The following is a 26,840-nucleotide window of genomic DNA, read 5'->3' as shown; positions in this document are numbered from 1 at the left end:
AGTTACGAAATGCACTCTGGGTAAGGACGATACTACTAAGTTTTCAAAGGGGAGTTTTTCACCGGGAATTTGCTCTAATGAAGAGACTGGCTCGAGTTTTATGCTGATTTGTTGACATTGTATAGCGTTGTCTCTAAGCTATTGTGTTGTTTATGGACTTCAAAGGTAAATACGCTTCTCAATTATGTATCATCATGTCACATGGTTTCGCCATAGTGGTTTCTCCCAATAGTGACCCACGTGTGTGTGTTCTACAGCTCCTGCCGCATGCCTGGATGAAAACATGAAATAATAACGATAAGTTGTTCCAGACAAAGTTCTCCATCAATATGCTTTTCTCCAAGGAGCTACCATGGAGGAGACTAGAGGGCATGTCCTTTGGATTGTACACATCCAATGAAATAAGGTTTGTGGCCGGAAAAGTGTACTGTTATGTTTACAAGTTGCACTGTTGCTATCGGAGCTACATAGTTAGCAGTGTCTCCGATTTTCTGATCAAAACAGTCTTGTGGTTAATCCGATACTCACAGTCTGTATTGTTCTGCTTATGTGACACAATGAAAGTGAGATGCATGTCTGAATGCTGTCAATTGGACAAATCGTACAATGTCAAAGTCTGCACGCAACCAAAGGAAGTCAGTAGCTGTAATAGCTTATATGCATTTGGGGTGACTGTACAATTACAATTGATTTACAATTGAGTTCAACAGCAGAAGATTATTTGTGTTGGCTGCAACAGACCATCACTCAAGTTATGAGTGCCTCCAGTCACCACAGTTGTCATAACTTTGCCTCTTGTCTGTGTAGGAAGCTGAGTATAAAAGCCATCACGAATCCCCAGATTCTGGACAATGTCGGCAACCCAGCTCCCGGTGGTCTGTATGATCTGGCCCTCGGACCCTCTGACAACAAAGAAGTATGCTCGTCCTGTATGCAGGACTACAACAACTGCCCTGGACACTTTGGGCATGTGGAACTACCCTTGCCAGTCTACAACCCATTATTTTTCGATGTAAGTGCGTTTGTATCATCAAACATAACTGTCTGTCAAATGCACAAAGGTAGACATGGATGTTCAAGACCCCTCAAACCGGAACATGTACTCAAAGTAATAACCTGACTGACTCAAAACTTTTAAAAATTATGAATTATTCATTCATGTATGCATTTGTGCCACATCATTTCCTTCCCCTTTAGAAACTCTACCTGCTTGTGCGAGGGTCCTGTTTAGCTTGCCGCACCTTAAGCTGTTCCAGAGCTGCCATTCACCTCCTGCTCTACCAGCTAAAGCTGCTAGACATCGGCGCCCTAAAAGAGTGCTATGAAGTGGAGAATGTTCTCTATCAGGTAAGGGACGTCAACGAACAGTGCACTGGATGAAACAGACATGCGTGCACAATAGTTCTCTTCTTTGCCTCTAAATTTATTGGCTATGCAATCGTCCATGTAGTGAAGAGGGGTACAGTTGTCTCGACCAGAATCGAATCCGGACCACCCCCAAACTGGGGATCTGACTGCAACGCCAGGCTTATTGGCGTGACAATCAGAACACACTCACAACCCTAGTGATGGTCACTTCATCACAGTCCATCTGGTAGTTACAGAAACATATTGCTGATCCATTTTTAGATGCGTCCTAGCATCTCTATATGAGGGTATGTCCGTTCGTCGGTCCGTCTGACAGGATTTCTTTCAATTGTAATTCCTTCCTGTGTCCACAAGGCGACAGTGCATATGCGGGCGCAACTTTGTCCGCCTGACGGACTTGTTTTTACATCACTACATGGCTTTGTCATTGCCTACCATACCCTCGTACTAATAGCATTCGAATTGTGGAAATACTACACCTTATTAGGCAAGGCCAGACTGACGTTCTCTTGTTTTTGTTGTTTCATTTTCTACCAAGTTCTTGGAAGAGAAGCCCCAGGCATCAGGTGTTGAGATCCAGGAGGCCTTAGAGGAATACTGTGCACCGATCCTGGAAGCCTGCAAAGAGAAGTCGGACCTCAATACTCCTGTCAGTACCATTATTTTTTTACACTTCATCTTACATGCACATGTATTTGGACTGCTTTGTTGCTGGTCATAAAAAAAAATATTCAATGTTCTGTTTAAGCTGACACCTGAAATATTGTGTTATATGGTACAAGAATGGTAAAGACAACTCGTCTTTTAACTGCAACTCTCAGCTCTGTTTTGACACTTTCGTCAATGGCTGGTCTATATAAAGTTGAAGGGGAGACTACTATTCTGAAGTTTACCTTTTTGCTGGACCTTTTACTGTTGTCAGTCCCTTGATTGAGCATCTTAGCATCACCATAAAAAATAAGCACAATAAGCGTAATTTCTATTTCTCATGGGTAATGGCTTTTGTTAACCCTCATCACCCCCAACCCCAATGTTTTGAGTGAAATTAACAGAAGTTCGATTCTTTGGACCTGTAGTCCGTGTGGCTGTAAAACTTAAACATGACTGTTGGTCTTCATCACTAGATCAAGCATGTCTGTGAGAAGAAAGGCACCCTCGTCACCGACTTCTGGAGAGTTAACATGACGTCAAGACGATGCTCCAACTGCAAGTAAGATTAATTTGCTTAGTTGTGTCCAGACAGTGATGTTGGTGACCTAGTTTAAATATTCTGACCTGTCGAATTGTTAGAGTTGGAATTTTTAATGATGACGTGTGTTCCGTGATCAAACCTTATCAGGGCAGCCAAATCAGTTATTCGGAAGGAGCACAACAGCAAGCTCATCATTGCAAGTGCCCCATCCAAGAACACCGAAGGTGATTATTTTTTACACCAATTTTGTCAGTTGTGGATCAATTGACTACCTCCTTTACATTTCGAACTGGATGCATCTTTCATAGAAATGTTTGACCAAGGCATTATATTTTTGTTATTTTTGTTATTTTTGCGCAGAGGACGCTCACATTGCCAGTCGAGGATACCTTACTCCCAGCTTGGCAAAAGAACATATCATAAAACTCTGGGAAAAGGAGGGTAAGAAATCTTGGGGAACAGATTTATCCATGGGCATTGTTGACAGTTGAACGATCAGTCAGAGCAGCTTTGATTTTATCTTTGGCATACAAAAATCCCATAATAAAGTGAATGCACACAGGCTGGTGTGCACACACACACACACACACACACACACACACACACACACACACACACACACACACGAACTCACATTGTGTCACAGCTCCCAGCACCACAAGGTGTTGAACGTGACATTAGCATTGTTGTAGGCTCAAAGCATTCAATCCTGTGTGTAGAGTATAGTTGGCAGTCTTGCTGAACATAAAGCATGTAAAAGCTGTATTTCACACTGGTCAGTTTGATTGAGTTAATCACTGATCGTTTGACTATGTAATGGATGTTTAACAGCTTGGACTTCTTTGTATCCATAGTGACCAATCTTAAAAATGATAAAAATGAAGTCATCTGTATGCGTTGATGCCTCTGCAGTGCTGTGTTACTAAAGTGTGTTGTGATTGCAGGTTTCTTCCTGAAACACCTTTTCTCTGGAATGGACACCCACTCACAAAGCACCTTCAAGCCAGATCTCTTCTTCCTCGACATTCTGCTGGTTCCACCAAGCCGGTAGGTATCAGCAGACTTGATTTGTTGAATTGTGAAAATTATGTAATGTACACACAATTCAGTTCAAATAGTCACTTTGACTTTGTGGAATAGCTAATGTAACATGTGACATACATATCCAATTTGTCAATATCTAGCTAACTCGTCTTACCTTTTTTGCTCTTGACCATAATTATTTATTTGACACGAATATGCTTTCAGATGTTTTATTATGTCTGAAAGATATCGTAATTCCTCAAATAATAGCCAGAGCTGAAATTGCAAAAATTAGATGACCAGGATACAAATAGGGGCAGGCTACAATTTGGAGCAAAGCTATAAATTGAGGAATTTCAGTATGTTGCTGAGTAGTGCCTTGTCCAACCCCATTTCAATGTATTGTTGAGTGACAAATTCTATAAATGATTATTATTATCCAATTGAGTCTTTGAACCACCACATACGGCCTGTGTGTTTCTGTAGGTACCGGCCTATCAATCGCCTTGGAGACCAGATGTTCACCAATGGCCAGACTGTGAACATGCAGAGTGTCATGAAGGACAACGTCCTCATTCAGAAGCTGTTGGCTCTCATCGCAGCAGAGAAGGCAAAGGAGATCGAAGAAACTGGGATTGAGCTGGAGAAGGTGAGAGGTGGCCGGTGTACCCTTGATGCAGATGGTCATTGGTTAGGAAATGTTGTCATATTATCACTACTTATTATGACGTGTTTGATTTAGTACAGATTTGATTTGAAATGTTTGAAAATAGAATTCCATTTGTCAGACATCAGCTCACTGCCGATCCCTTGGAGGGTCACAAAAATATCTCAAAATACCTCAATGCTGTAGTAGTAAGTAGTAATTCTTTGTAATAGTAATGTTGTAGTAGTAATGTTTAGCAGTCCTGAAACTTTATATTATGTATTCCCATCATTGCATTTTCTGTGTGTGGATTGTTTTCTTTTTTACAAGGAATACCGTCAGAAGTGTTTCCACAATTGGCAAGAATACTAATAAAAAACAATGTACATCCATGTCACTTCAGGAGACGGGAGAGGCTGATGCGAAGGAGATGGATCAGTCGTTTCTGTTTGCAATACCAGGCCAGACCCTCACGGACAAGCTCTACAACATCTGGATACGGCTGCAGAGCCATGTAAACATCGTGTTCGACAGCGACATGGACAAGCTGATGACAGAGAAGTTTCCTGGTATTCGGCAGGTTTGTGCAATTGTTGCCAAATTATTACTTAAACAATATTTGCCACTTGTGTCTCTTAAATCTTTAATTCATATTTTAGTCTTGTTCCATGTATAGTATAACAATTAATGAGCATTTTAGTTCTCATTTTAAAGTCTTTGAAGAAAGTCTTGCTGTTTTGGTGACATAAAATGTTTCTGCCTTAGCTTCTGGAGAAGAAAGAGGGTCTGTTCCGTAAGCACATGATGGGGAAGCGGGTGGACTTTGCTGCTCGCTCTGTCATCTGTCCAGACATGTACATCGGCACCAGTGAGATCGGCATCCCTATGGTAACACGACTACAGTCAGAAATATGTTGTACCGCCACTGCTATTTGACAAGTTTTTTAAACAAGTTGCCGTGAGGTGATAAGGTTATGTGGTATGCATGCGTCATAACAGAGCTACTGTCTGTCCAGGTTAGCAAGTTTGATATTAAGAATGTGACCTTGTGCACCTTATTATCCACGTTTACAAGGGCGGCGCCATTACTTTTTGTGTAGTAGTTTGTAGTGCTAAATCGTTCAGATGGCCTATGGGCAGCCTAACAGAAACCAGCAGACCAGAAATCCTGTGTTAGCACGATAAACCTTGAATTGTGCAGGTTAATAAGGTGGAAAGGTTGACTCGTTTGTTTTGTTTATCCCTGTGGCAGGTGTTTGCCACCAAGCTGACGTACCCGCAGCCAGTGACGCCGTGGAACGTGAAGGAGCTGCGGCAGGCGGTGCTGAACGGCCCCAACGTGCACCCGGGCGCCGCCATGGTGATCAACGAGGACGGCAGCCGCACCATCCTCAGCAGCGCCAGCTACACCCAGCGAGAGGCCATCGCCAAGCAGCTGCTCACGCCCAGCACCGGCACACACCGCATGCCCATGAAGATCGTGAGTCGTGCTGCCTTTTTTAACATATTGTTTTTTCTTATTATGCGTTTTGGGCTTTAATGCCTGTATCTGTCAGGACTGTGAACACCAGGCAGGAACTGAAGTTGGAGAGAGAGATGGAGTAGTGTAGGGAAATGGCCCAGGCGAGATTCCAAACCTGGGTCCCCATGGGCACTGAGCCATTAGCATGCTGCTCCACAGCACTCCCCAGTAGTCGTGCCTTTTTAAACCCATATCAACTATGTGCTATAACTGCATTTACCCATGAGAGTGTACTGCTAAAGTATGCTATGTGGTCCTGGTTGAGTTTACAGTAAATCAGACCACTTCCTCCTTTGACCTACCTGCCCGTAGGGCCAGTGATGGGACTCGCATGTCATTGCCTTAAACACGTGACATTGAACCGTTGACAATGCTTCTTCAATTCAATTGACTCCCTGGAGAAATTTGAAAAAAAAAAAAAACAGAGATGGGTATCTTGGCGAGACTGATTGGAATTTTGCACAGCACTGCAGGACATGTGGGTGAGCCCAGGTTCAACATATTACCACAGGCCATACATGCAGTGTAGACTTATATCTCTTCCTACCACCCTCAGGTAAATCGACACGTCACAAAACAGGTGTGGGTAGGGTTTTGTGAAGCATCCATTGTTGGGTCAGCCTCCCTCCACTCCTATTAAAGCTCAGACCGTCTCCCACTCACATCTTTTCCCTCCCACTCAGGTAAACCGGCACATCAAGAACGGCGATGTGCTGTTGCTGAACCGTCAGCCCACGCTGCACAGGCCGTCCATCCAGGCCCACACGGCGCGCATCCTGCCCGGGGAGAAGGTGCTGCGGCTCCACTACGCCAACTGCAAGGCCTACAACGCCGACTTCGACGGAGACGAGATGAACGCCCACTTCCCCCAGAGCGAGCTGAGCCGCGCCGAGGCCTACACACTCGTCAGCACCAACCAGCAGTACCTGGTGCCCAAGGTGAGGAGAAACCAACTCCATGGTAGATTGAGGTGTCTTTTATGACCTTGGGTTGTGACCTTGATCTTGCGATCTGGAACAACCATTATGCGCTTAAGAGATCATATTACCCAAGTAAGAAAACGCTATGGCAGGCTGAAATGTTCGGTGGTAAAGTTGTGACTTCTGTGGATTCCACCACCATTATGTTTTTGAGACGTGGCTTTCTTGCCTTTGGGGTAGACCTACATCAACTACAACATCATGAAATACACACGTGTGCACAGTGTCAATTTTGATCAGAAATTTACTCTACATGCTAAATTAATATTAGTTAGCCTTAGTGTCCATTTGTTTACCCAGGGATATCCAAATTAGTCTTATTCACAACATATTATTTTTTTCACAAGGAATAGGACCTTGTTACATATCAGCTCCACACAGATTCTGTATTTTGTCTCTCCTTTCATATCCATGCTCTCGTGTCTGTTATAGGATGGTAAGCCCCTGGCTGGTTTGATCCAGGACCACATGGTGTCTGGCACCAGCATGACCATCAGGGGCTGCTTCTTCACGCGGGACCAGTACACGGCGCTGGTCTACAGGGGCCTCACCGACAAGGTGGGCCGAGTCAAGCTGCTCCACCCGGCCATCCTCAAGCCGTGGCCCCTGTGGACAGGAAAACAGGTAGGACCACCCTTTTTTACTCCTTATTTCCATTTCACATATTTACATTTCACTGTCTTGGCATCATTCTGGCTCTTTTTGTTCTCTTTTTTTGCTTTCTTTCTTTTTTCCCCAGTTGTTTTTCTTGTGGGGGTGGGGGTTGGCTGGGGTTGTTTGGTGTGTGTTGTTTTCTGTCAAGATTCAAGATGCAAGATTTTATTGTCATTGTCAAAAAATGCAATGAAATTGTGTGGGGGGAAAAATGGAGGGGGTGTCTTGTTTTTTGCTATTTTCTGAAATGTTCCCCACTAGAAATTAATTTAAAAAAAACAGGAATGACCATGTGTAAAGTGAATCATATATGCATACTACACAAGGGTATGAATGTCTCCTGGAGGAAAAAATGCTGAATTCTAAAGCTTCAGTGATTGTTATTGGTGTTGCGCAGTAGAAATGTGTGTCCCATCGTTTATGAGTACTAAATTCACTGTTTTATGAATATGCATGATCTCCATACTTGTTAGTATACTGCAATCCATATAGACTAGAGGTTATTTCTACTTGTCTAGGATTTTGCTTTTGTGTTGTTTGCCTAATTATCTTCCTTTCTACTTCACATGAACAAAATCCATCTTTCTCTGATGATTTAATCTCTTCCTGTGCTACAGGTTGTGTCTACTTTGCTCCTGAACATCATCCCTGACAACCACGTTCCCTTGAATTTGACTGGCAAAGCAAAGATCCCCAGCAAAGCCTGGATAAAGACCACACCAGAACCAGTCATAGGATATCATCCTGACAGCATGTGTGACTCACAGGTGCCTGTCCAGTGCTCTTTCTTGCCTTTGTAGACAACCAATCCGTTTTAGTGTGACTTGTGTCAAGGTTTACTTACATCATTAATGCAAATAGACCAAAATGTAAATGGTGCATTATTTCCCCCAGGAGTAGTAGCTTGTAAAGTGCAAAACCATTTATAACATGATTTATAACATGCTAACAATTGGCATTAAATGCCTTACAAACCAATTGTAATTCATTTTTTTAAGAATATGCACTCGTTTCAGTCTAGCCAGTGAGTTCACTGGTGTGGCATCGGGCATGTAAGGACTTGTCCTCCTCTTGCTGCTGTTGCTATGCAGGTGATCATCCGCCAGGGGGAGCTGTTGATCGGCGTCCTGGACAAGGCTCACTATGGCAGCTCCGCCTACGGCCTGGTGCACTGCTGCTACGAGCTGTACGGCGGGGAGACCAGCGGCAAGCTGCTCACCTGCCTGGCTCGCCTCTTCACCGCCTACCTGCAGCTCTACCGAGGCTTCACCATGGGTGAGGAGAGGACCTGTCTGGGCTGTGGAGATTTGGGGGGGCAATCGCTATTCCGACATAGCGCTATTCCGACATGCCGCTATTCCGACACTTTTTAGGGGTTAGGGTTAGGGTTAGGGTTGAGGTTAAGGTTAGGGATGTCGGAATAGCAGCATGTAGGAATAGCGGCAGACGGTGGAGAACGTGTCGGTATTCCGACAATAGACATTAACGTTGGAATAGCGACATGTCAGAATAGCGCCACGTAACCGGAGATTTGGATCAAATTTACAAATCATTTCTATCTACTTGACTTGCTTGTGTTCTTAAGTTGCTCTGCTTTACTAAAAAAAAGTGTTATCAATTAAACCATCTGTTCACCCACCATCGTACCCACTGACATATATCAGTACATAGCATTATATGTTCATATCGTTTGATTTTGAAGACTTATTGATATAACTGATTCGTTGCAAACACTAATCTAAGACGTCACGCAAGGGGTTGTAGATTTAAGCACAGGTGGTCGCACCTGCTTGGCATTTCTGCCTGACGCACCTCCGACGGTGCCATTGTGCCATTGTGTTAAAAATAAATACCGAGTTTGGTTCACTGGGCTTAAGGATTAAAGTAACCAATATTTGGAACATTATTTGCCAAAAATTGCGTAAATGAATATTCAATATAATTCTGGGTCAAACTGACATCTGTGAACAATCTTATTCATGTCACCACTGTTTTTTATTTGTAGGGGTGGAGGATATCCTTGTTAAACCTGGTGCCAACATCGAGAGAACAAAGATCATTGAGAATTCAGTTACATGTGGAGCAAAGGTAAGAGATCAACATTCTCAAAAGAAAAGAAAAAAGTTGCTACAGGAAGACATAATAATGAACTGATATGAGCAAAGTATGTAAGTGCTCTGTTAAAACACAATATTAACACATTGGGTGTATTATAAAAAGCGGCTTTGGTCCCAGACAATAAATATTTAAGTTTGGATGAATGAATGAATGAATGAATGAATAACCTCTGCCTATTATAAAAAGCGGCTTTGGTCCCAGACAATAAATATTTAAGTTTGGATGAATGAATGAATGAATGAATAACCTCTGCCTATTTTGCACGCATACATCACCCAGGCCCTGAAAGCAGCGTTCAACCTTCCCCCGACTGCAGCTGAGGCGGAGGCCAGGGACCACTGGCAGAACGCCCACCTCAACCCAGACCAGAGGGACTTCAACATGGTGGACCTCAAGTTCAAGGAGGAGGTCAACCAGGTCAACAACAGCATCAACAAGGTGGGCAGGGGAGGGTGAGGGGGAACAGGAGGAGGAGGTGTTCTGTTGAGGTGGACTGCTTTGTCTGTGTTCTTTCTTACTTATTTCCTCGACCTGCGCTTGTGGTCTCGCATTTCGCTGACGCCCTGCCTACGTGGAGGAAATCATTACGTTTCCCGGCTGTCAGCCTAGCTACAACTAGCGACAACTTTTGGGGAACTATTCTTCATTCACCATCCAGATTGCAAATGAGAATATGACAATAAAATTGCGCTTTTGCGAGATAATAATGATAATGCTTTCATTTATAAATCACATTTTCATAAATAGAAATGCATAGAGATATTGAAGTAGTGACATCATGACGAGGTCACAAGCAGGCAAGGTAGTAAGTGAGGTTGGGAGAAGAGCATGACACGGGAGTCGATTTTCACTTCTGTCCCATCCCGGTCCCAGAAAAAAAAATCCCATCCCGTCCCATCTCGGACTGGAGTAAAAGAAACAAATCCCATCCCGTCCACTTCTGAAAAGAATGTCTCCAAATCCTGCCCACTCCCACTCAAAATCAACCCCAATCCCGTTTCGTCAAAAAAGCGAGACTTTTTTAGTTTGTTTTTTTAAAGAAAAAATAAGCGGCATTTCCGCTAACGTTCATTTTTATTCCCGCTCCCATTCATCTTTATTCCCACTCCTGCCCGCTCCCCTTCATCTTTAAGATTTTGACTCCCATCCCGCGGGAATGCCGCAGGACCCGCGGGACCCACAGGAATTCCTGAAAAATGTCATCCTCTAGTTGGGAGTTAGGCCATTATTAGAAAGGATATTAGAAATATCCCAAGATGAGCTACTGTACCAATAGGCTGTTGACATAGCCTAAACCCATAGGGGGCGCAACTGTACTGTGTTATGATGGCTTGGTATCTCAGGTTGTGACACAAGAGGAAGATCAGCAGTGCTGGCTGTTTCTCGTTTCCACTCTTGGTTCCTTTGCCCTGTCAGGGATCCAGAAGGGACAATGTTTGTGACCCAGGGGTGACGGGAGCACTCAGCGCATGTTTAAAAAAAAAGAAGTTTTTCCTATTTTACAGACTCATGGGAAGACGTTGGTCAGTCGAACACCAGTCACATTGTGCACCAAAGTAAAAGCGTATGCCAAATGTTTGCTGAGTGCTCCGGTCATCCCTGGGTCTAGTCTAGTGTTCCCCAACAGGGGCTTTACAGAGAAGGAGAAGGAGACAGCTGAGAGGGGGGAGGTTCAGTTGCACATGGGCGGGCATTAGTCTATTTCATGTTTTAATGTTAAGTGGGGGTGTTGGCAGGCTTATTATGTGGTTTAGGGGGCGTTGGGGTGGGTTATGATGAGCTCACAGGGGTTCAAGAAAGGTTGCAAACCACTGGTGTAGTCGATAAAAAGCAGCCCAGTTTGTCCTAATTCTACTGTCCTCGACCTTGAGCACCAACGAGGCTGAAACGCAGATGTCCTTTCAAGGGGAAAGGTTGCGTTAATGTGTTGCCTTTCAGATACTTCAAGTAGTGTGAAGGCCAATTATTTTAGTTTAGTTTATTTGGGTCAGATACATGGCATGTAGTAAAACAACCAAACGGCAGGCATCAAAGCTCATTTCCAATGCCCGTCCCTAAATGGTTGAATGGTTATTATTACTTCCAATGCACAATTGATCATCTACGTATGCATTTAATACTGCCGGCTTTACAATGTTGTGTTGGGTAAATGTGCGGGAAAATGAGGCAGTAAGGTAGTACGAGCTTCGTATCGCGTGTTAAGTGTCATAGAAGCCCATGACGTTTTGCTCATTTGCATATTACATGACTGGGTGTCAAGGGAACAGAGAAAGGAGGGCGAGTAACAACAAACAAACAAACGGGTTATCCCCTGTGTTGTCTGTCTGAAATAGCACATTAGGAAAGTGTGTGTGTGTGTGTCTGTGTGTGTGTGTCTGTGTGTGTGTGTGTGTGTGTGTGTGTGTGTGTGTGTGTGTGTGGTGTGTGTGTGTGTGTGTGTGTGTGTGTGTGTGTGTGTGTGTGTGTGTGTGTGTGTGTGTGTGTGTGTGTGTGTGTGTGTGTGTGTGTGTGTGTCTGTGTGTGTGTGTCTGTGTGCGTGCGGAATGTAGACTCTCTAGGGTGGTTGTCATAGTCACACAGTATTATTTTCATTCCTTCCATGTCTGCCCTTTTTTCCAAGGCAGCAACAAACACAATCATGCAATCACACACACACACACACATGCACAAACACCACCTTGATGACACACAGTGAAAGAATGCTGCTTAGATGCTGTGGATTACTTAGTGTGTGTGTGTGTGTGTGTGTGTCTGTCTGTGTCTGTGTCTGTGTCTGTGTGTGTGTGTGTGTGTGTGTGTGTGTGTGTGTGTGTGTGTGTGTGTGTGTGTGTGTGTGCAGGTGTGTATGCCTCTGGGCCTCCACAGGTCTTTCCCAGAGAACAACCTGCAGCTGATGGTGCAGTCTGGGGCCAAGGGATCTACTGTTAACACCATGCAGGTGGGTATTGTCCATATGTGGAAGTATGCCATTAATACCTGTAGCATTACTATTTACCAGTTCTACAGCTATTCATATTTTTCATCAATTACAAAAGCACTTTGGAGATGTAATTACATTACGTTGTGGTAATTTAAAACCATTTCTTGGCACAAATAGCTGTTAATGCACACATTTTAATCCACTCAATTGTAGGTGTTTGAAGCAGGTCTCTTAATTTTTCCCACTAAATAAGTAAACATGTTTGGTCATAAAATTCTCAAAAGTATAAACACATACACACACACACACACACACACACACACACACACACACACACACACACACACACACACACACACACACACTGAGTCACACTGAGTGTACTGAGTCTCCTGATCATGTTTATTTTTGGCTCTCTCTTTCTCCCCTAAACTAGATCTCCTGTCTGCTGGGTCAGATTGAGCTGGAGGGCCGGCGGCCACCTCTCATGCCCTCTGGGAAATCCCTGCCCTGCTTCCAGCCCTACGAGTGCGCCCCGCGCTCTGGGGGATTTGTATCCGGAAGGTTTCTCACCGGGATCACACCGCCGGTAGGCTTACAGTAGAGTTCAGCAGGCTGGTTTCTCCCCCGAGCCCCCTCCATATGATTGACAGTTGCAGGTTTTGTCTGACCACTGGGAAATGAAATCCCCCATATAGACACGAGGGATTTTTTTCCTGAGTTCCCCTCTTCAATTATGTTGCTTCTGTTTTCTGTCATAGTGGCAGCCAGGTGGTAGATGGCATTTCTTATGTCCACTGTCTGAAAGAGTTCTGGTGCTGGTTTTGCCACACTGTGATTGACTGCTACAGGTTTTGGATGTTCAGTGACTGATTTCCCCCAGTTCTCTGCTTTATTGACCTTACTTCTGTTTTCCTTCAAAGTAGCAAGTGCTACCTGAAATGTCCAGTAGAGTTCTAGTGCTGGTTTATCTTGGATTGACAGCTACAGGTTGTGTCTGAGTACCGGCAAATAAAATCCCCCACAGTGACTAGCCAGGGAATTCCCTCTGCCCTTCTCCCCCCCTTATGACCTACTTGGGTCTGTTGTGTTGTACAGTAGAAAGGTCCAGAAGAATTGTTGTTCTACCGATATGACATTTGGTCTATAATGGGAAGTTAATTTACTCACCTGTTATGTGCATTGTGAGACTGTTAGTGCTACCGCCACTTAGCATTTGTTTCACCCAGCAAGTGTGATCTGTAATGGTTAATGATGTGCATCAGAAGCCAGTGATCTATTGTTGGATGTTTTTAACCTTCGTTTAACCAGGGAAACAAATCACATTTAGATTTTTAAAAAAATCTTTTATAAATGCGCCCTGGCCAAGATAGCAGCGTACATAACATTACAAAAGGCAGGACACAGGAAAAAAACAAAACAGAAAACATTCAAATATTTTTTTCTAAAGTTCTTTTTTTATTTTGATTTTATTTTTTTTTTTTCATTTTTTCTGTCCATGTTTCAGGAATTCTTCTTCCATTGCATGGCTGGTCGTGAAGGCTTGGTGGATACAGCTGTAAAGACTAGTCGATCCGGTTACCTGCAAAGGTGAGATATCTCAAAGTTTCAGTGTGTTATTTTACTAGCTGAAAATTATGTATGAAGTTGCCCTTGTGGACACTCTGATCAATTCCCCACTGGTCACAGAATGGCCACAGTTCACACTGCGCCACGCGAAATAAATAACAATTACAGGACTCAAGAGGTCCTAGGCACATAATGTTCTAAAATACATACTGAATAGTAAGCATGACTTTCAACATTTTGTTTATTTCAGTCCTATGAAATATTGTTTGCTTAACCCATTGACGCCTGAGGCACCTGCAAAAAGAGGTGCCGAATGCCTGAGCCCTTTTAAAGAAAAGCTGCCCTCAGCCTATAAAAACTTAAATATCTCAGCTTCTGAAGCACATACAAATATGCACTGAGTTGCATTTAAACGCTAAGACCCTCATCTTTCATTAGAATGTGTTCATTCATCTCAAACAAACAGAGATTTTTAATAAAGTTGTCTCAAATCTCATGAGCCTGAATGTTGCGTAATGCAGCTCCAGGCGCCAGGGCCAATGTTGCACAACGCAACATCAGACATCAATGGGTTAATGCCTTACAATATTCTCCTCAATATTCTACACACAGTACCTCTTACCCTTCATTAATTTGATCTGTTTGGTTCTGGCAGGTGTGTGATCAAGCACTTGGAGGGTCTGGTGGTGCAGTATGACCTGACGGTGCGAGACAGCGATGGTAGCGTGGTGCAGTTCCTGTACGGAGAGGACGGCCTCGACATCCCCAAGACCCAGTTCCTCCAGCCCAAACAGTTCCCCTTCATCAAGGAGAACTACGAGGTAGGGTACTGAAGAGCAGCTGCTCTGTCGAGATCAGCTACCAGTAGACTAACCCCTCAGCTCTAATGGGCACTACTGTAGTGTGTTGTAATGGCATAGTAGCTCATCTTGACAGCCTGGAGGCAGGGATTAAAGTTTTCCGTCGCTACGACGGAATTCCGTCAACTGGATTTTCGTTTGGACGGATTTCCGTCCGTATAATTTATGTCAATTAATTTACAATTTTTACTTTCCAACTGAACTCAAATCGAGAGCACTCCTGGTCATGAGAAGGGGACGAGAGGTGTGTTTGGTGTACGGATTTAGTTATACACTCCACCATTGGCGGTGTGATACAACATTCACTCATCAGTAGCCTACTTTTGGGTCATCCCTGTTCTTCCGTGTTCCAAAAAAAAAGTACACGAGCGGTCAACAATTCTGTGGCAGCGCAGCGCGAGAGATTAAAAAATAAATAGCCAAAATTGTTGCTGATGGCAGAAAAGAAAAAAATGTAATACAATGTATAAAGTGCAGTGACGTTTCCATAGGCCTATCATTGCACCTGCCGTGGCAGATATATATATTTTTTTAAATGAATAGTTTACTTCGACTGCGTATGATGTCCTTTTCATGAAGGGTTTGCCTTTTAAGCATTGTGACTCTTACTAGCATTATTCATTGCCCCAATGGGACGACTATGGCAGCTAACTAGGATAGCCTACCATGCGTTTCATCCTCAAAGTTTAGCGCATTTGACTGGCTGCGTGTAGAGCTAGTTGTCTTTTTGACAACGGATAATTCACAGTCTCATCTGTACTCATAGCAGATTAACTTTGTTGTTGCCGATATAGGCTATATATTCAATAAATAAGTAAAAAATTGGTTGCATTTGGGTCACGGATAGGCTATCCCTGGCAGAGCCAATATTTTATGCCACGTCTTGTTCTGGGAAGCAGTGTTCTGATGGGTGGACTCATGGTCGATAAATGCCGTTTCGACGTTTTCACTTTCAAGGCTTGTTACTGTGTGACGCTATTTCTGCTAACTGGAATAGTGTGCAGCAGCAACAGTTGTGTGTGCGCTTGTTTTTGAGTGGCTCAACGTCTGTGCCCATCTTCTCGGACTATGCGTTTCGTTTGAGTTCAGTAATTTGCGCACTGCGCACTCAGGACTGATGGGTGGGTGATTTGCCTTGATTCGAGTGGAAAGCTGCGCGACAAGCTTGGGAAAGTGTGTTACTTTTGTAAACGATAAACGTATGTCTGTGACTGTCGTGTCTGCTGCGTCTTGTCAGCTTGTAGAACACGTGCGCATAGGAAGAATCGGGGATGTTTTTTAAATCAATGGTAAGCGTGTGCTTGGCACCGCACATCGAGAAGCAAAAAAGTAGCCAGTAGTTTTCAAAACGGTAGAACACAGAGGTAGACATACCGCACCCTGTTTGTAAACGTCAACAAGTTATTTGTAACAGGATGAATACTGAAAAAGGCCGAAGGGTGAAAAACATACAAATAATTAAAGCTAGTTTTCTCCCTCTGATTGCTATGATCAGGGCTTTTTAAATGTCAGAAATACAACTGCAAGCAATGCGCACCAGTGCTTTCACCAGAACAGTGTTTGTCCATTCTAATGTGAAAGACAGAATATAGCCTACTACTACAACAACAAAAAACCCATAATGGGATCACTCACTGTATCAACACATTGCAATTCCAAGTCAATAATTCTGTGAGATCAGCTACCATTTTGAAGCAGCATTCATTGTGAATCCATTCTGCATGATGTTGTGAACAATTCATAAACAATGGGTAGAAATAAGATGAAATAACCAAAACATGCCCCAAATTTCAGTTCAATCTTTGCAGTCTGATATAGTATCCATTATCCCTCCATTCTCGGCCAGTTCTAGTCAATCTGGTGAGCGGCCTAGGCCTGCCCGCCCTCTTTCCTTTTTTTTGTATTTAGAAATTGGCATCTGTAAACATAGCATTGTAGGCCTACATCTGATTGAGCATATCTGATCTAGTAGGTACCTACAGGTACACTCATACTGAGTCTATATAGGCCTACTGAGTGCATAATGAATATTCATTGTTCATGTGAAGTGTAAAGATTTATGTTGGTTGAAGTTCTGATTTTGTGGCACTTTTTGGTATTACTGGCGCCCTCAAGACATAGGCCTATTCTGCTCTAGGCGACTGCCCCGTCTGCCTATGCCGCTGGCTCTGGCACCGCATGTATGTTTCGTCATAAGGGCAGAGCCTGGCTACATTGGTTTTCGTAGGGTTACGGAGTGATACTCGATCGGGTGCCTAACCGGTAAAAAAGTTCAGTCAGATTTTTTTTTTTTGCTTTAATCCCTGCCTGGAAGACACCCCCAAGATCCAGTTCCTCCAGTCACGACAGATCACCTTCATCAAGGACAACTACGAGATGGAGTAGGGTCAGCTTTCTGTCGAGAGGAGTTAGGCTGGTAACAAAGCCCAAATCCTGACCATTAGGGGCGCTGGTGTAGTGTGGTGTAATGGCTTAGCTCAGCTTGACCCCGTTTCTCGAAAGCATCGTTGCCAACCAGTTAGCAACTTACTAGGTTTTCAATGGGAAATTCCATTGCAACCAAGTGAGTTGCTAACTTAGTTAGTAATGATGTTGTCGAGAAACGCTATATAGCTTCGACATTCCCAAACCCCAGTTCCTCCAGTCCAGACAGATCCCCTTCATCAAGGACAGCTATGAAGTAGCAGCCTGCCGGGCCAGGGACGGTGTGGCGATGAGTTATGAGTCTGTCAGAATCACCAAGGCCTGTTGTTTTTGGTCTAATCTGTGCCTGGCCTACTTTGGCTGTTTGGCTGTTTGGGTGACTTACTAAATGAAGCTTTATGAAGTTTTAAGATGCGATGAAGTACTTGAGAAAGCGCCCATAGAAATGACCGGGTGTGATTCGCACCGCCACTTTGGTTTGTGCCTGCACATCTCCCGCCTTTCCAGCAACAAAAGGCAATAGCCTGCTGAGCTGCACTGTCATTGATCCACATATCTTGCTGCATCGACACAACTGCAAACGTAAACTTTTGCGACTGCTCAAACCTAATCGGTTTGCCATCTCTGCTGCCAGTCGATGGAGTTTGTGCCGCTTGATGCTACTGGCCGCAAAGCAGAATGCATTGTCGTGAAATTCAAAAACAAAAACAAAAACAAAAAATCTTTTGCTACGTCATAAAATTGTAAATAAAATCCATCCAATAATCCTGACATCATCCAAAAAAAATCCCAATGTATTGTAATAGATATATTTTATAGAATATATATTTTTATAGAATACATTTTTGTTCCATTGTGTCATTGTAATACCCCTTGGAAGATATCAGGAAGTCAGTTGTTTAGGTGTTGGTTTATACACGGTAACTGAACTTTGCAGATTCAATGGCCTACTGTAATTGTAATGGTTGGTTGAATAACATGTCATGCCCTTTTCAGGTAATCAGGAAGTCCAAGTGCCTGGACGAGGTGTTGTCCAAGATGGACTCCAGCGTCTCTGCACGACACCAGGCGGCCATTAAGAAGTGGATGTCCAAGAGGGAGAAATCCTCGCCCCGTGAGGGAGCCTTCCTGCTCTTCTCCCAGAAGAAGATGCCCAAGAACAAAACCGACAGCGACTGCCTTCTCAGCAACGGCAGGCAGACGGCTGTACACCAGGTACTGTGGCCGGCCGCTGTTGTTCTAATGATGCCCCAATGGTGTAGCCTGGGTGAAAGCTGTTTACTCCATCAAACAGTCTAGCGAAAACTAAGAGGAAGCCGTCTTCATGGAGGGTGGGAGATGGTCTGACCTTACTGTGCCATTTGAATTCATTGGAGTCCCGAATTCAAATTCAAATTGTGCTTTATTAGCATGACTGTTATGATACAGTGTTGCGAAAGCATACAAATAACCAGACAAAAGTGTGAATAGTGTTACCTTAACCAATCAGTAACAAACTTTGCAGGTGAGTTCCGTGTCACCACTCTCAACTGTTTGCTGATTGGCAGAACAGTGAGCGAACCAAGCTAGTAGGGTTTCGCCAGACTAAGTGCCGAGCCAAAATCTTAAGGTACATAGGATGACATTGCCAGGCTACCAATGTTGTAACATCAAAAGCAATGTTTCAATACTGTTCTTGTTTCTTCTGGATTTCATGTTTTAAAACCAGGGCATGTGCTCCCAATGTTGACTTTGGGCTAGGAATTCATCACAAATGTTGTGCATGTCAAAAGTTGTGAACAGCTGTAAATGTATTTCATTGCAAGTTTGGATTTATCGACAATGAATATGAGTATTTATGTAATGTCCGAACAAAATATTCCAATTCTGAATAAACAAATAATAAGTGTGTAATAAGCACACACCACAGTGTATTATAACTCCGTTTCCCTAATGTCCTCAGCTGATTGAGCGCTGGAGTGGGTTGGATGAGGACAACCGTTCCAAGTACCTGAAGAAGACGTCTCGCTGCCCGGACCCCTGTCTAGCCATGCACCGGCCTGACATCACGTTTGGCTCCGTGTCCGAGACCTTTGACTCCATCGTGGAGTCGTACATCCAAAAGTCTGAGGAGAGTCCCAAGCGAAACAGAGAACTGGACTCTGACAGGTGAGTGTTTTAACACGCATTCATAGACTTGTATTAACTCATCCATATCACAGATTGACAGACCAACACTGACAAAAAATATACTTACACTTACGGTTTTAGCATTACACTTATCCTGCTTTTTACACTAAAACCAACCAAATCCAGATCTGAGCGGGTCTTTTCTTGGGCAATGAATATTGGAGATTATGCAGATTATTTTCCATGTCTTCCAAACAGAAGATTTTAATTTGTATTAACATAAAACATGTTGGGTGTGTGTCTGTGACTGTCTGTGTCTCTCTCTGTATCTCTCTGTATCTCTGTGTGTGTGTCTGTTCATTCAGGTTGAGGCACCTGCTGCAGCTGAAGTGGCAGCGTGCGCTGTGTGACCCGGGGGAGGCGGTGGGTCTGCTGGCCGCTCAGAGCATCGGGGAGCCGTCCACCCAGATGACCCTCAACACCTTCCACTTCGCCGGCAGAGGAGAGATGAACGTCACCCTGGGTATCCCCAGGTCAGCTGCCCCTCCTCTACCTCCATAGTCTTGTAACTGTGCACACTGTACTGGCTGAAAGCTGAAGCAGTCTTCTCAACCTCAACCATACAGCCAAGCACAGATGGGGTCCATTAGGGGTGTTTGATGTTTTTGAATTGGAATGGGTCAGTGTCTTAAAAGTATAGTATTTGGAGAAAATGGGGCCTGGTGATGAAATTTATTCAGGGTTTAGTAAGTTTGGGAAGACCTTGAAAAATCAGGGTCATGGAAAAGCACAGAGTTTGAGCCACAGGTTTGGAAGCTCTTATTCTTGTCCCAGCCTTAATTGGTGTGCAGTTGCGCATTTAATTGTGACTTGTGTAACAAGCTGAAAAAAACTCCTGATTTGATGTACTATATTTTTTTAAACCTCTAACTCACAGGTTGCGTGAGATCCTGATGATTGCCAGCTCTAAGATCAAGACCCCTATGATGAGCATTCCTGTCTTTGGCACAAGGAAGGCCCTCAAGAGGGCCAAGGTCCTCAAGAAGAAGCTCACCCGAGTCTGCCTGGCTGAGGTAACGGATTAAAGAACACTCGTCTGTTTTATTGATACTCTGTTGTGTATGTTAATATCTATTTTGTCTTTATTTATCATTACTTAAATAAATGCCATGTTTAATTAAGGCATGACAAATGAAAAGTTTTATATAACATTCCCCATGAAGAAAAATATTAGAAGGCTTCAATTTCAGCCCCTCTTTAAAGGGACACTGTGCAGGAAATGGTCAAAAAAGGTACTGCAACTATGCCGCTCATTGAAACTGGGTTGCCTATTGCCAATTTGATCTTTACATGAAAGTTTACTAAGTGATAAACAAATATTTTCTAGTATGGTCCAGGTACAGTCATTTTTACAGCTAAAAATGACTAATTTTGGAAATTCAAAATGGCGGACCATGGAGAATATCCCCCTTTTCATGTATGAAAAAACAGGGGACACTGTGTGAGATTTTTTGTTGTTTATTTCCAGAATTCATGCTGCCCATTCACTAATGTTACCTTTTTCATGAATACTTACCACCACCATCAAATTCTAAGTATTCATTATGACTGGAAAAATTGCACTTTTCATTCATGAAAAGGGGGATCTTCTCCATGGTCCATCATTTTGAATTTCAAAAAATAGCCATTTTTAGCTGCAAAAATGACTCTACTTGGACCATACTAGGAAATATTTGTTTATTACTTAGTAAACTTTCATGTAAAGATCAAATTTGGCAATAGGCAGCCCAGTTTCAATGAGCAGCATAGTTGCAGTACCTTTTTTGACCATTTCCTGCACAGTGTCCCTTTAAGTCTTAAACATTTGCTTCATCAGAAGATTTCAAGAATGTGGGTCATTGAGGGCCATATGAGAACAGTTTGAGATGTACCCACCAACTAAAAGTCTAATGCCGCTGCTCCTTTATTCCCGGGCCACAGGTGCTTCACAAGGTGGACGTGGTGGAGACGTTGAGGTTTGAAGGTAAAAGTGCCTCCAACAAGAACCGAGTGTTCAACATCTCCTTCCACTTCCTGCCCCCCGAGCGCTACCAGCAGGACAAGCTTCTCACGCCTCAGAAGATCCTGCACTACGTGGAGCACAGGTAGGACCGGCAGCCCACCTCCCTCTTCCTCAGGAGGGAAGAGTCAGTCTTCACTTTTATTAGCTACGTATTCACCAGTACTGTATGTCTGCTGGTCAGTCCGTCCATTTGAGAACTATTTGTGGTGCTTGTATGCAACGCAGGTCTGTCTGTTGTGGCTTTTCATTTGTCAATTAATGTTATTAACAAAAATTGAAAAGGAGAAAGTGAACTAACTCCATTTCAAACATTCCATATTTTGTGTTTGTTTGTTTGTTTTGTATGTCTTTCTATGCATGTTTTGAAATGTATATGTATTTGCTTTTTTGAACATGGCAGGCATTAAAATCTTCCCTAGCTTTGGATAACTGGTGAGGTGGTTTTATTCAAATGAGTTTTTAAATTTCTATTTCCAGGTTTTTCAGATTACTATTAGAAGCCATCAAAAAGCGCAATGCCAAATTGTCCTCCATAAACCCGATTGAGACCCGCAAAGTCACACAAAAGGATATGGATGAGGGGGCCAACTCTGGTGCAACCCAGGTACTCTTTTGATGAGCTGTTGTAAATAATACATCAATAATTCAGTGTAATGTAATTCAATACACTGTAATATGTATGCAATATGTCATCATATTCACGTGTTTTGGTTTAAATGAGCTGGGCGAAAAGACACTTTTGCGATACATTGTGTATTGTACATTAAACATTCCATCACTTTAAGCGTCTGATGTTTTGCAGAGCTACAGAGAGTAATTGTTGTTCTCTACGAATTTCTGCCTGTGTGATTGCAGGAGAACGGCGAGGCAGAGGAGGAGATGAGGATTGTGGACGATGAGGCAGACGAGGGAGATGCTGACGCTTCAGACGCCAGGAGGAAAGAGAGACAAGAGGAAGAGGTGCGGAGTGGAGAAAAGCACAATCCTGTTGCCTACAGCATATACACACCTATGCAACTTTAGATTGTGTTGTAGTTGCTTACATTTTTTTTAGCTTGTACATACGACATGTAAGATATATCTGTGAAGACCTATTGAACTTTGCTTTGTGTTGTTTGAAGTGTTTACTTGACACTTACTTTTGCACATTTTCTTACCTTGCCATATTTTTATGCACTGTCTGAAACCTTTTGCTTTGGTATTTGCTCATTGGCATCTCTATGCTGCAATCAATAACCACTGCAGTGCAAATTAAAGACCGTAAGAAGAAGGCCAATAACATCTTTCTACTCAACAAAGCTCTTATTCTGTCTTTAAATCCTCTGTTTATTCAAGGATTATTGCTAAAACGTATTGTTTCCAACCATCGCTCTATTTCAAACCTCTCTTGTGATTGTCCCTCCCTAACATATTCATGGGTAGAGTGACAGAACATGCTCAATGGCTTAATGTAGCTGTAGTCTGACTGATGTCTTGGCCAACGATTTTAACTGTATTAAGCCCCAAAATAGTGGCATATCGCTTTAATGTAGCTGTAGTCTGACTGATGTCTTGGCCTGGTCCATGTGTATGGGGCAGCTGTGGTGTAATGGTTAGGGAGTTCGACTCTAGATCACCGCCAATGCACATCCATACCAATCTGTTCATCCTATGGCTGAGGTGCCCTTGAGCAAGGCACCCGGTACGGTAACCTCACACTGCTACACTGACTGTAACTAACACTGTGTAATATCTGTAAGTCGTTTTGGATATTTAAAAAAAACGTTAGCCTGATGTAATGTGTATTACATCCGCAACCTTGGCTGCTTTGTTACAGGTGGATTACGACAGTGAGGAGGCCAGTGATGCTGAGGAAGATGAGCAGGCAGAGGGGCCTGAGGAGGAAGAACCAAACACACCGCCAGCAGAGGGCCAAGGCACGGCCTCCCAGGAGGCCCCCCAGGAGCCTGCAGCGGCGGAGAGTGAGGACCAGATGCGGGTCAATGCGGTGCTGGCCATCTCCACTGCCATAGAGAGCTACAGATACGACACGGTCAATGGACTCTGGTGTGAGGTGGGTTATGATATTGATAATAATAATAATAATAATAATAATAATAGTGGTAATGATGCATCTGTTTTATAGCACTTTTCATGGTACTCAAAGACTCTTATAATGGTCAGTTCGTGCTGTTGTTTATACAATACCACATGGCCTTTATACAAGTTATTCGTAGATGCCACTGAGGCCTGCTTTGTTGAGAATTTGTATGGATGTACTTTGTAGGTTGTGGTTTGGCTTTAGATTATACTGTACTTAGACTTTGCTCTATAATGTGTTATTTACCTAAGTATATGCCATGAATAAGACTGGCTGTAGGTTCTGCGGCCAGAAGCTTCGAAAGCATTGCTAAAATAAATCATGAATAAATCTTGCAAAAATACTCAATTTACTTTAGTCAGAATTTGTGAACTTCACTTCAGCCACAGTCAGTATACATCAAAGGTGCTTGCTTTCACATGACATTTCCGCTAAGAGAACACAATCCTCCGGTTCCCTAGGCAACCATCGTCCTCCCCGTCAGCAACGTGCACTTTGACCTGACGTCGCTGCTGGTGGCTCAGGCACAGACGGCCGTCGTCATGGAGGTGAGGGGCATTACGCGCTGCCTGCTCAACGAGGTCACCAACAAGGATGGCACCAAGGAGATGGTCCTCAACACGGAAGGCATCAACATGCAGGAGATCTTCAAGCATGGCGATGTGAGTGGCGCGTGTGTATGAGGAAATACAAACAAATCCACACACTTCAGTGAATACAAGTACAAACAAATCCACACACTTGAAGTCTTTGCAATCAGGGAAGACGGCGGAGTGAGGGGGAAGGCAAAGGGGTTAGTTGTCCAAGGCCCACGGAGAAAGGTGGCCTATAATTGAGTCCTCATACATTAACTTTGTATGTACATTATTTTGAGATGGGAGGGCTTTCAGATTACTTTGTCCCCAGCCTGGATAAAGCTGCCTAGCACCCCTGTGTGCAATGATATCTTTACTGATGCTGCAAGCACTCAGTCGCTCTTCAAGCATGGCGATGTCCTAAGTGTCACGCACATATGTGCAAAGCGCCACACAAATAAGTGCCACACTTCACAACACAGTGTTAAGTGATTGTAACTGGACAGCCATGTCTGCAACACTTCGTTCCCTCTGTAAACATTTCACAGCATTGTAGCAAATGAACAACACGGTGCAGGTCGCTACATCATTGAAACTGGACTAGCATGTCTTGTCTGAAAAAATATCACTGGCCTTTTTATGTACATTTAACAGCAGCACAAATGCTTTCAATGAAGTGCCTTGCATCTACACCAAAGTTAACAATACAGACGTACGGCTGTGCACATTGTTTTAGAATTCAAGTTCAGTGGGGGTGACGGGGGTCAATGGGCTAGTGCTCTGTACCATGACGCCAGGGACCCGAGTTCAATGCTGGCCCGAGGTCATTTCCCCACTCATTTCTCTCTCTTATCTGAATAATAATAAAGGTGCAAGCCCAAAGAAATGTTTTTGTTTTTTCTAAAAAAGAATTCAAGTTCAGTTATGTGTGGGCATTGCCCAAATGATTGACCTTGTTGTTTTTCTACCTCCCTTTGTTTGCTCTGTGCAGATTCTTGACCTGAGTAGGCTGTACTCCAACGAAGTGCACGCCATGGCCAACACCTACGGCATTGAAGTGGCCTTGCGGGTCATTGAGAAGGAGATCAAAGACGTGTTTGCTGTCTACGGTATGTATGTGGCACTTTGCCCTACTCTAGAAACGAGTATGGTTGTTAATCGGGACAGATGACGTGTGAATGATTAATGGACGGTATTGTGGGTGCCATTTATGTAGCCCTATTCAGTAATATTCAGAGCTCCCAAAGTACACAGTGAAGCTAATCCTTCTCACGCAACTATTCAGACTCCCACTCTCAATCAGGACAGGGTTAAGATGACCCTGGGCCCCTAGCCTACAGGTTGACACAGGCCCCCCTCGAATGGAAATTTCTTGACGAAATTACATAGACAGTGCAAGTACAAGTACAGTACAAGCTAGGAATTAAGGATAACATGACTGCCAGCTATGGAGAGAGTATGAACAAGATGTTAAATTGTACTTTCAAAATTGCACCTTGTCACAATTCTGGATTTTTTTTACTTTTGGCCAATTGGATTTTTTTTACTTTTGGCCAATCGCGGTGCCCTGCCATGTGGGGGCCCCTAGGCTGCAGCCATATCTAGGCTGTGCATTAATCCGGCCCTGTTCTCAATGCCTCCCACTCACCTCTTCAGCTCCATTTTTAATGAATTGGGCCTTTTCAATTTCAATTGTGCTATTTTCTATTTGCAAATTACTAATCATTATTTACTGACTTGTTGAGCATGTTTTGATATTATTTCCCTAAGAGAATGTTGAACGTCTATTGAAATCACTGGTACAGAGCTGAACAGTGTGATGTGAACTTAATCAATCAATCAATATGGTTTGTATAGCCCATTATCACGCATAACTGTCATTCAATGTGCTAAAGAGTAGAGAAAGAGAAGAGAGAATAAGAACTATTTTGCATTCTAGATAGTAGATAACTAAACTTATCCATGAAAACACATGTGATCGTCTTGTTTTCCTGCCAGGTATCGAGGTGGACCCCAGGCATCTGTCGCTGGTGGCTGACTACATGTGCTTCGAAGGTGTTTACAAGCCCCTGAACCGCTTTGGCATCAGGTCAAACTCCTCTCCTCTGCAACAGATGACCTTTGAGACCAGCTATAAGTTCCTCAAGGACGCCACCATGTTGGGTATGACAGACCTGCTTTTTCTGTGTTCGTTATTATGACAGCCATTTTAATTCAAATCATGCTCTTCGGCAAATGTAGGCCAAGTAAAATAAGCAGCTTGTTCATTTATGGTGTCAAAATAAGCTGTGTGTAACTTGTGTGTAAACACATGGGTCTCTTGGGACTTGTCAGTGATGGCTGTGCAAGTGATCAAGGTTTCTCTCTCTCTCTCTCTCTCTCTCTCTCTCTCTCGCTCTCCCTCTCTCGCTCTCTTTGGCAGGCTCTCACGACCAGCTGCGATCTCCCTCCGCTTGTATCGTTGTCGGGAAAGTCGTCAAAGGAGGAACAGGACTCTTTGATTTGAAGCAACCACTGCAGTAGTGTTTCATGTCATTTTCAATCAGCTTGACGGACAGCGACATGCTTTGATGAAGCATATTGCTGAAACTGGTGGACACGATGTTGAATGAGAAGAACTGTCTGTCTTATTTGTACAATTTCTATTTCAATTATGGCTGTGGCACTGTATGAAGAATGTGTGTGAAATAAAATATTTTCAAGTATCTCCACTCCTCTGTGTAGTGTGTTTGCTTCAT

The 26,840-nt window shown here is 43.4% G+C and overlaps 1 protein-coding gene across 1 annotated transcript; it reads left to right on the top strand.

Annotated features, from left to right (window-relative positions):
- Positions 1-254: 254 nt before the first annotated feature.
- Positions 255-26,813, top strand: polr1a (RNA polymerase I subunit A). The gene is made up of 34 exons (XM_063190504.1): positions 255-406; positions 808-1,012; positions 1,198-1,347; positions 1,907-2,017; positions 2,493-2,578; positions 2,708-2,784; positions 2,921-3,001; positions 3,505-3,607; positions 4,070-4,232; positions 4,636-4,809; positions 4,995-5,117; positions 5,482-5,709; positions 6,435-6,689; positions 7,164-7,355; positions 8,003-8,152; positions 8,477-8,660; positions 9,391-9,473; positions 9,783-9,941; positions 12,343-12,441; positions 12,860-13,012; positions 13,931-14,013; positions 14,648-14,813; positions 18,273-18,491; positions 19,219-19,424; positions 19,751-19,918; positions 20,323-20,458; positions 21,366-21,529; positions 21,925-22,051; positions 22,303-22,407; positions 23,264-23,500; positions 23,989-24,189; positions 25,094-25,211; positions 26,101-26,265; positions 26,525-26,813. Exons 1-34 carry the CDS (start codon positions 330-332, stop codon positions 26,623-26,625), a joined length of 5,049 nt encoding a protein of 1,682 aa, XP_063046574.1. The 5' UTR covers positions 255-329; the 3' UTR covers positions 26,626-26,813.
- Positions 26,814-26,840: the final 27 nt, after the last annotated feature.

The sequence above is a fragment of the Engraulis encrasicolus genome, chromosome 23, assembly GCF_034702125.1.
Source record: "Engraulis encrasicolus isolate BLACKSEA-1 chromosome 23, IST_EnEncr_1.0, whole genome shotgun sequence".
Lineage (NCBI taxonomy): Eukaryota > Metazoa > Chordata > Actinopteri > Clupeiformes > Engraulidae > Engraulis > Engraulis encrasicolus.
Note: the sequence above shows the minus strand (reverse complement) of the source record. Positions and strands in the feature narration are given on the sequence as shown.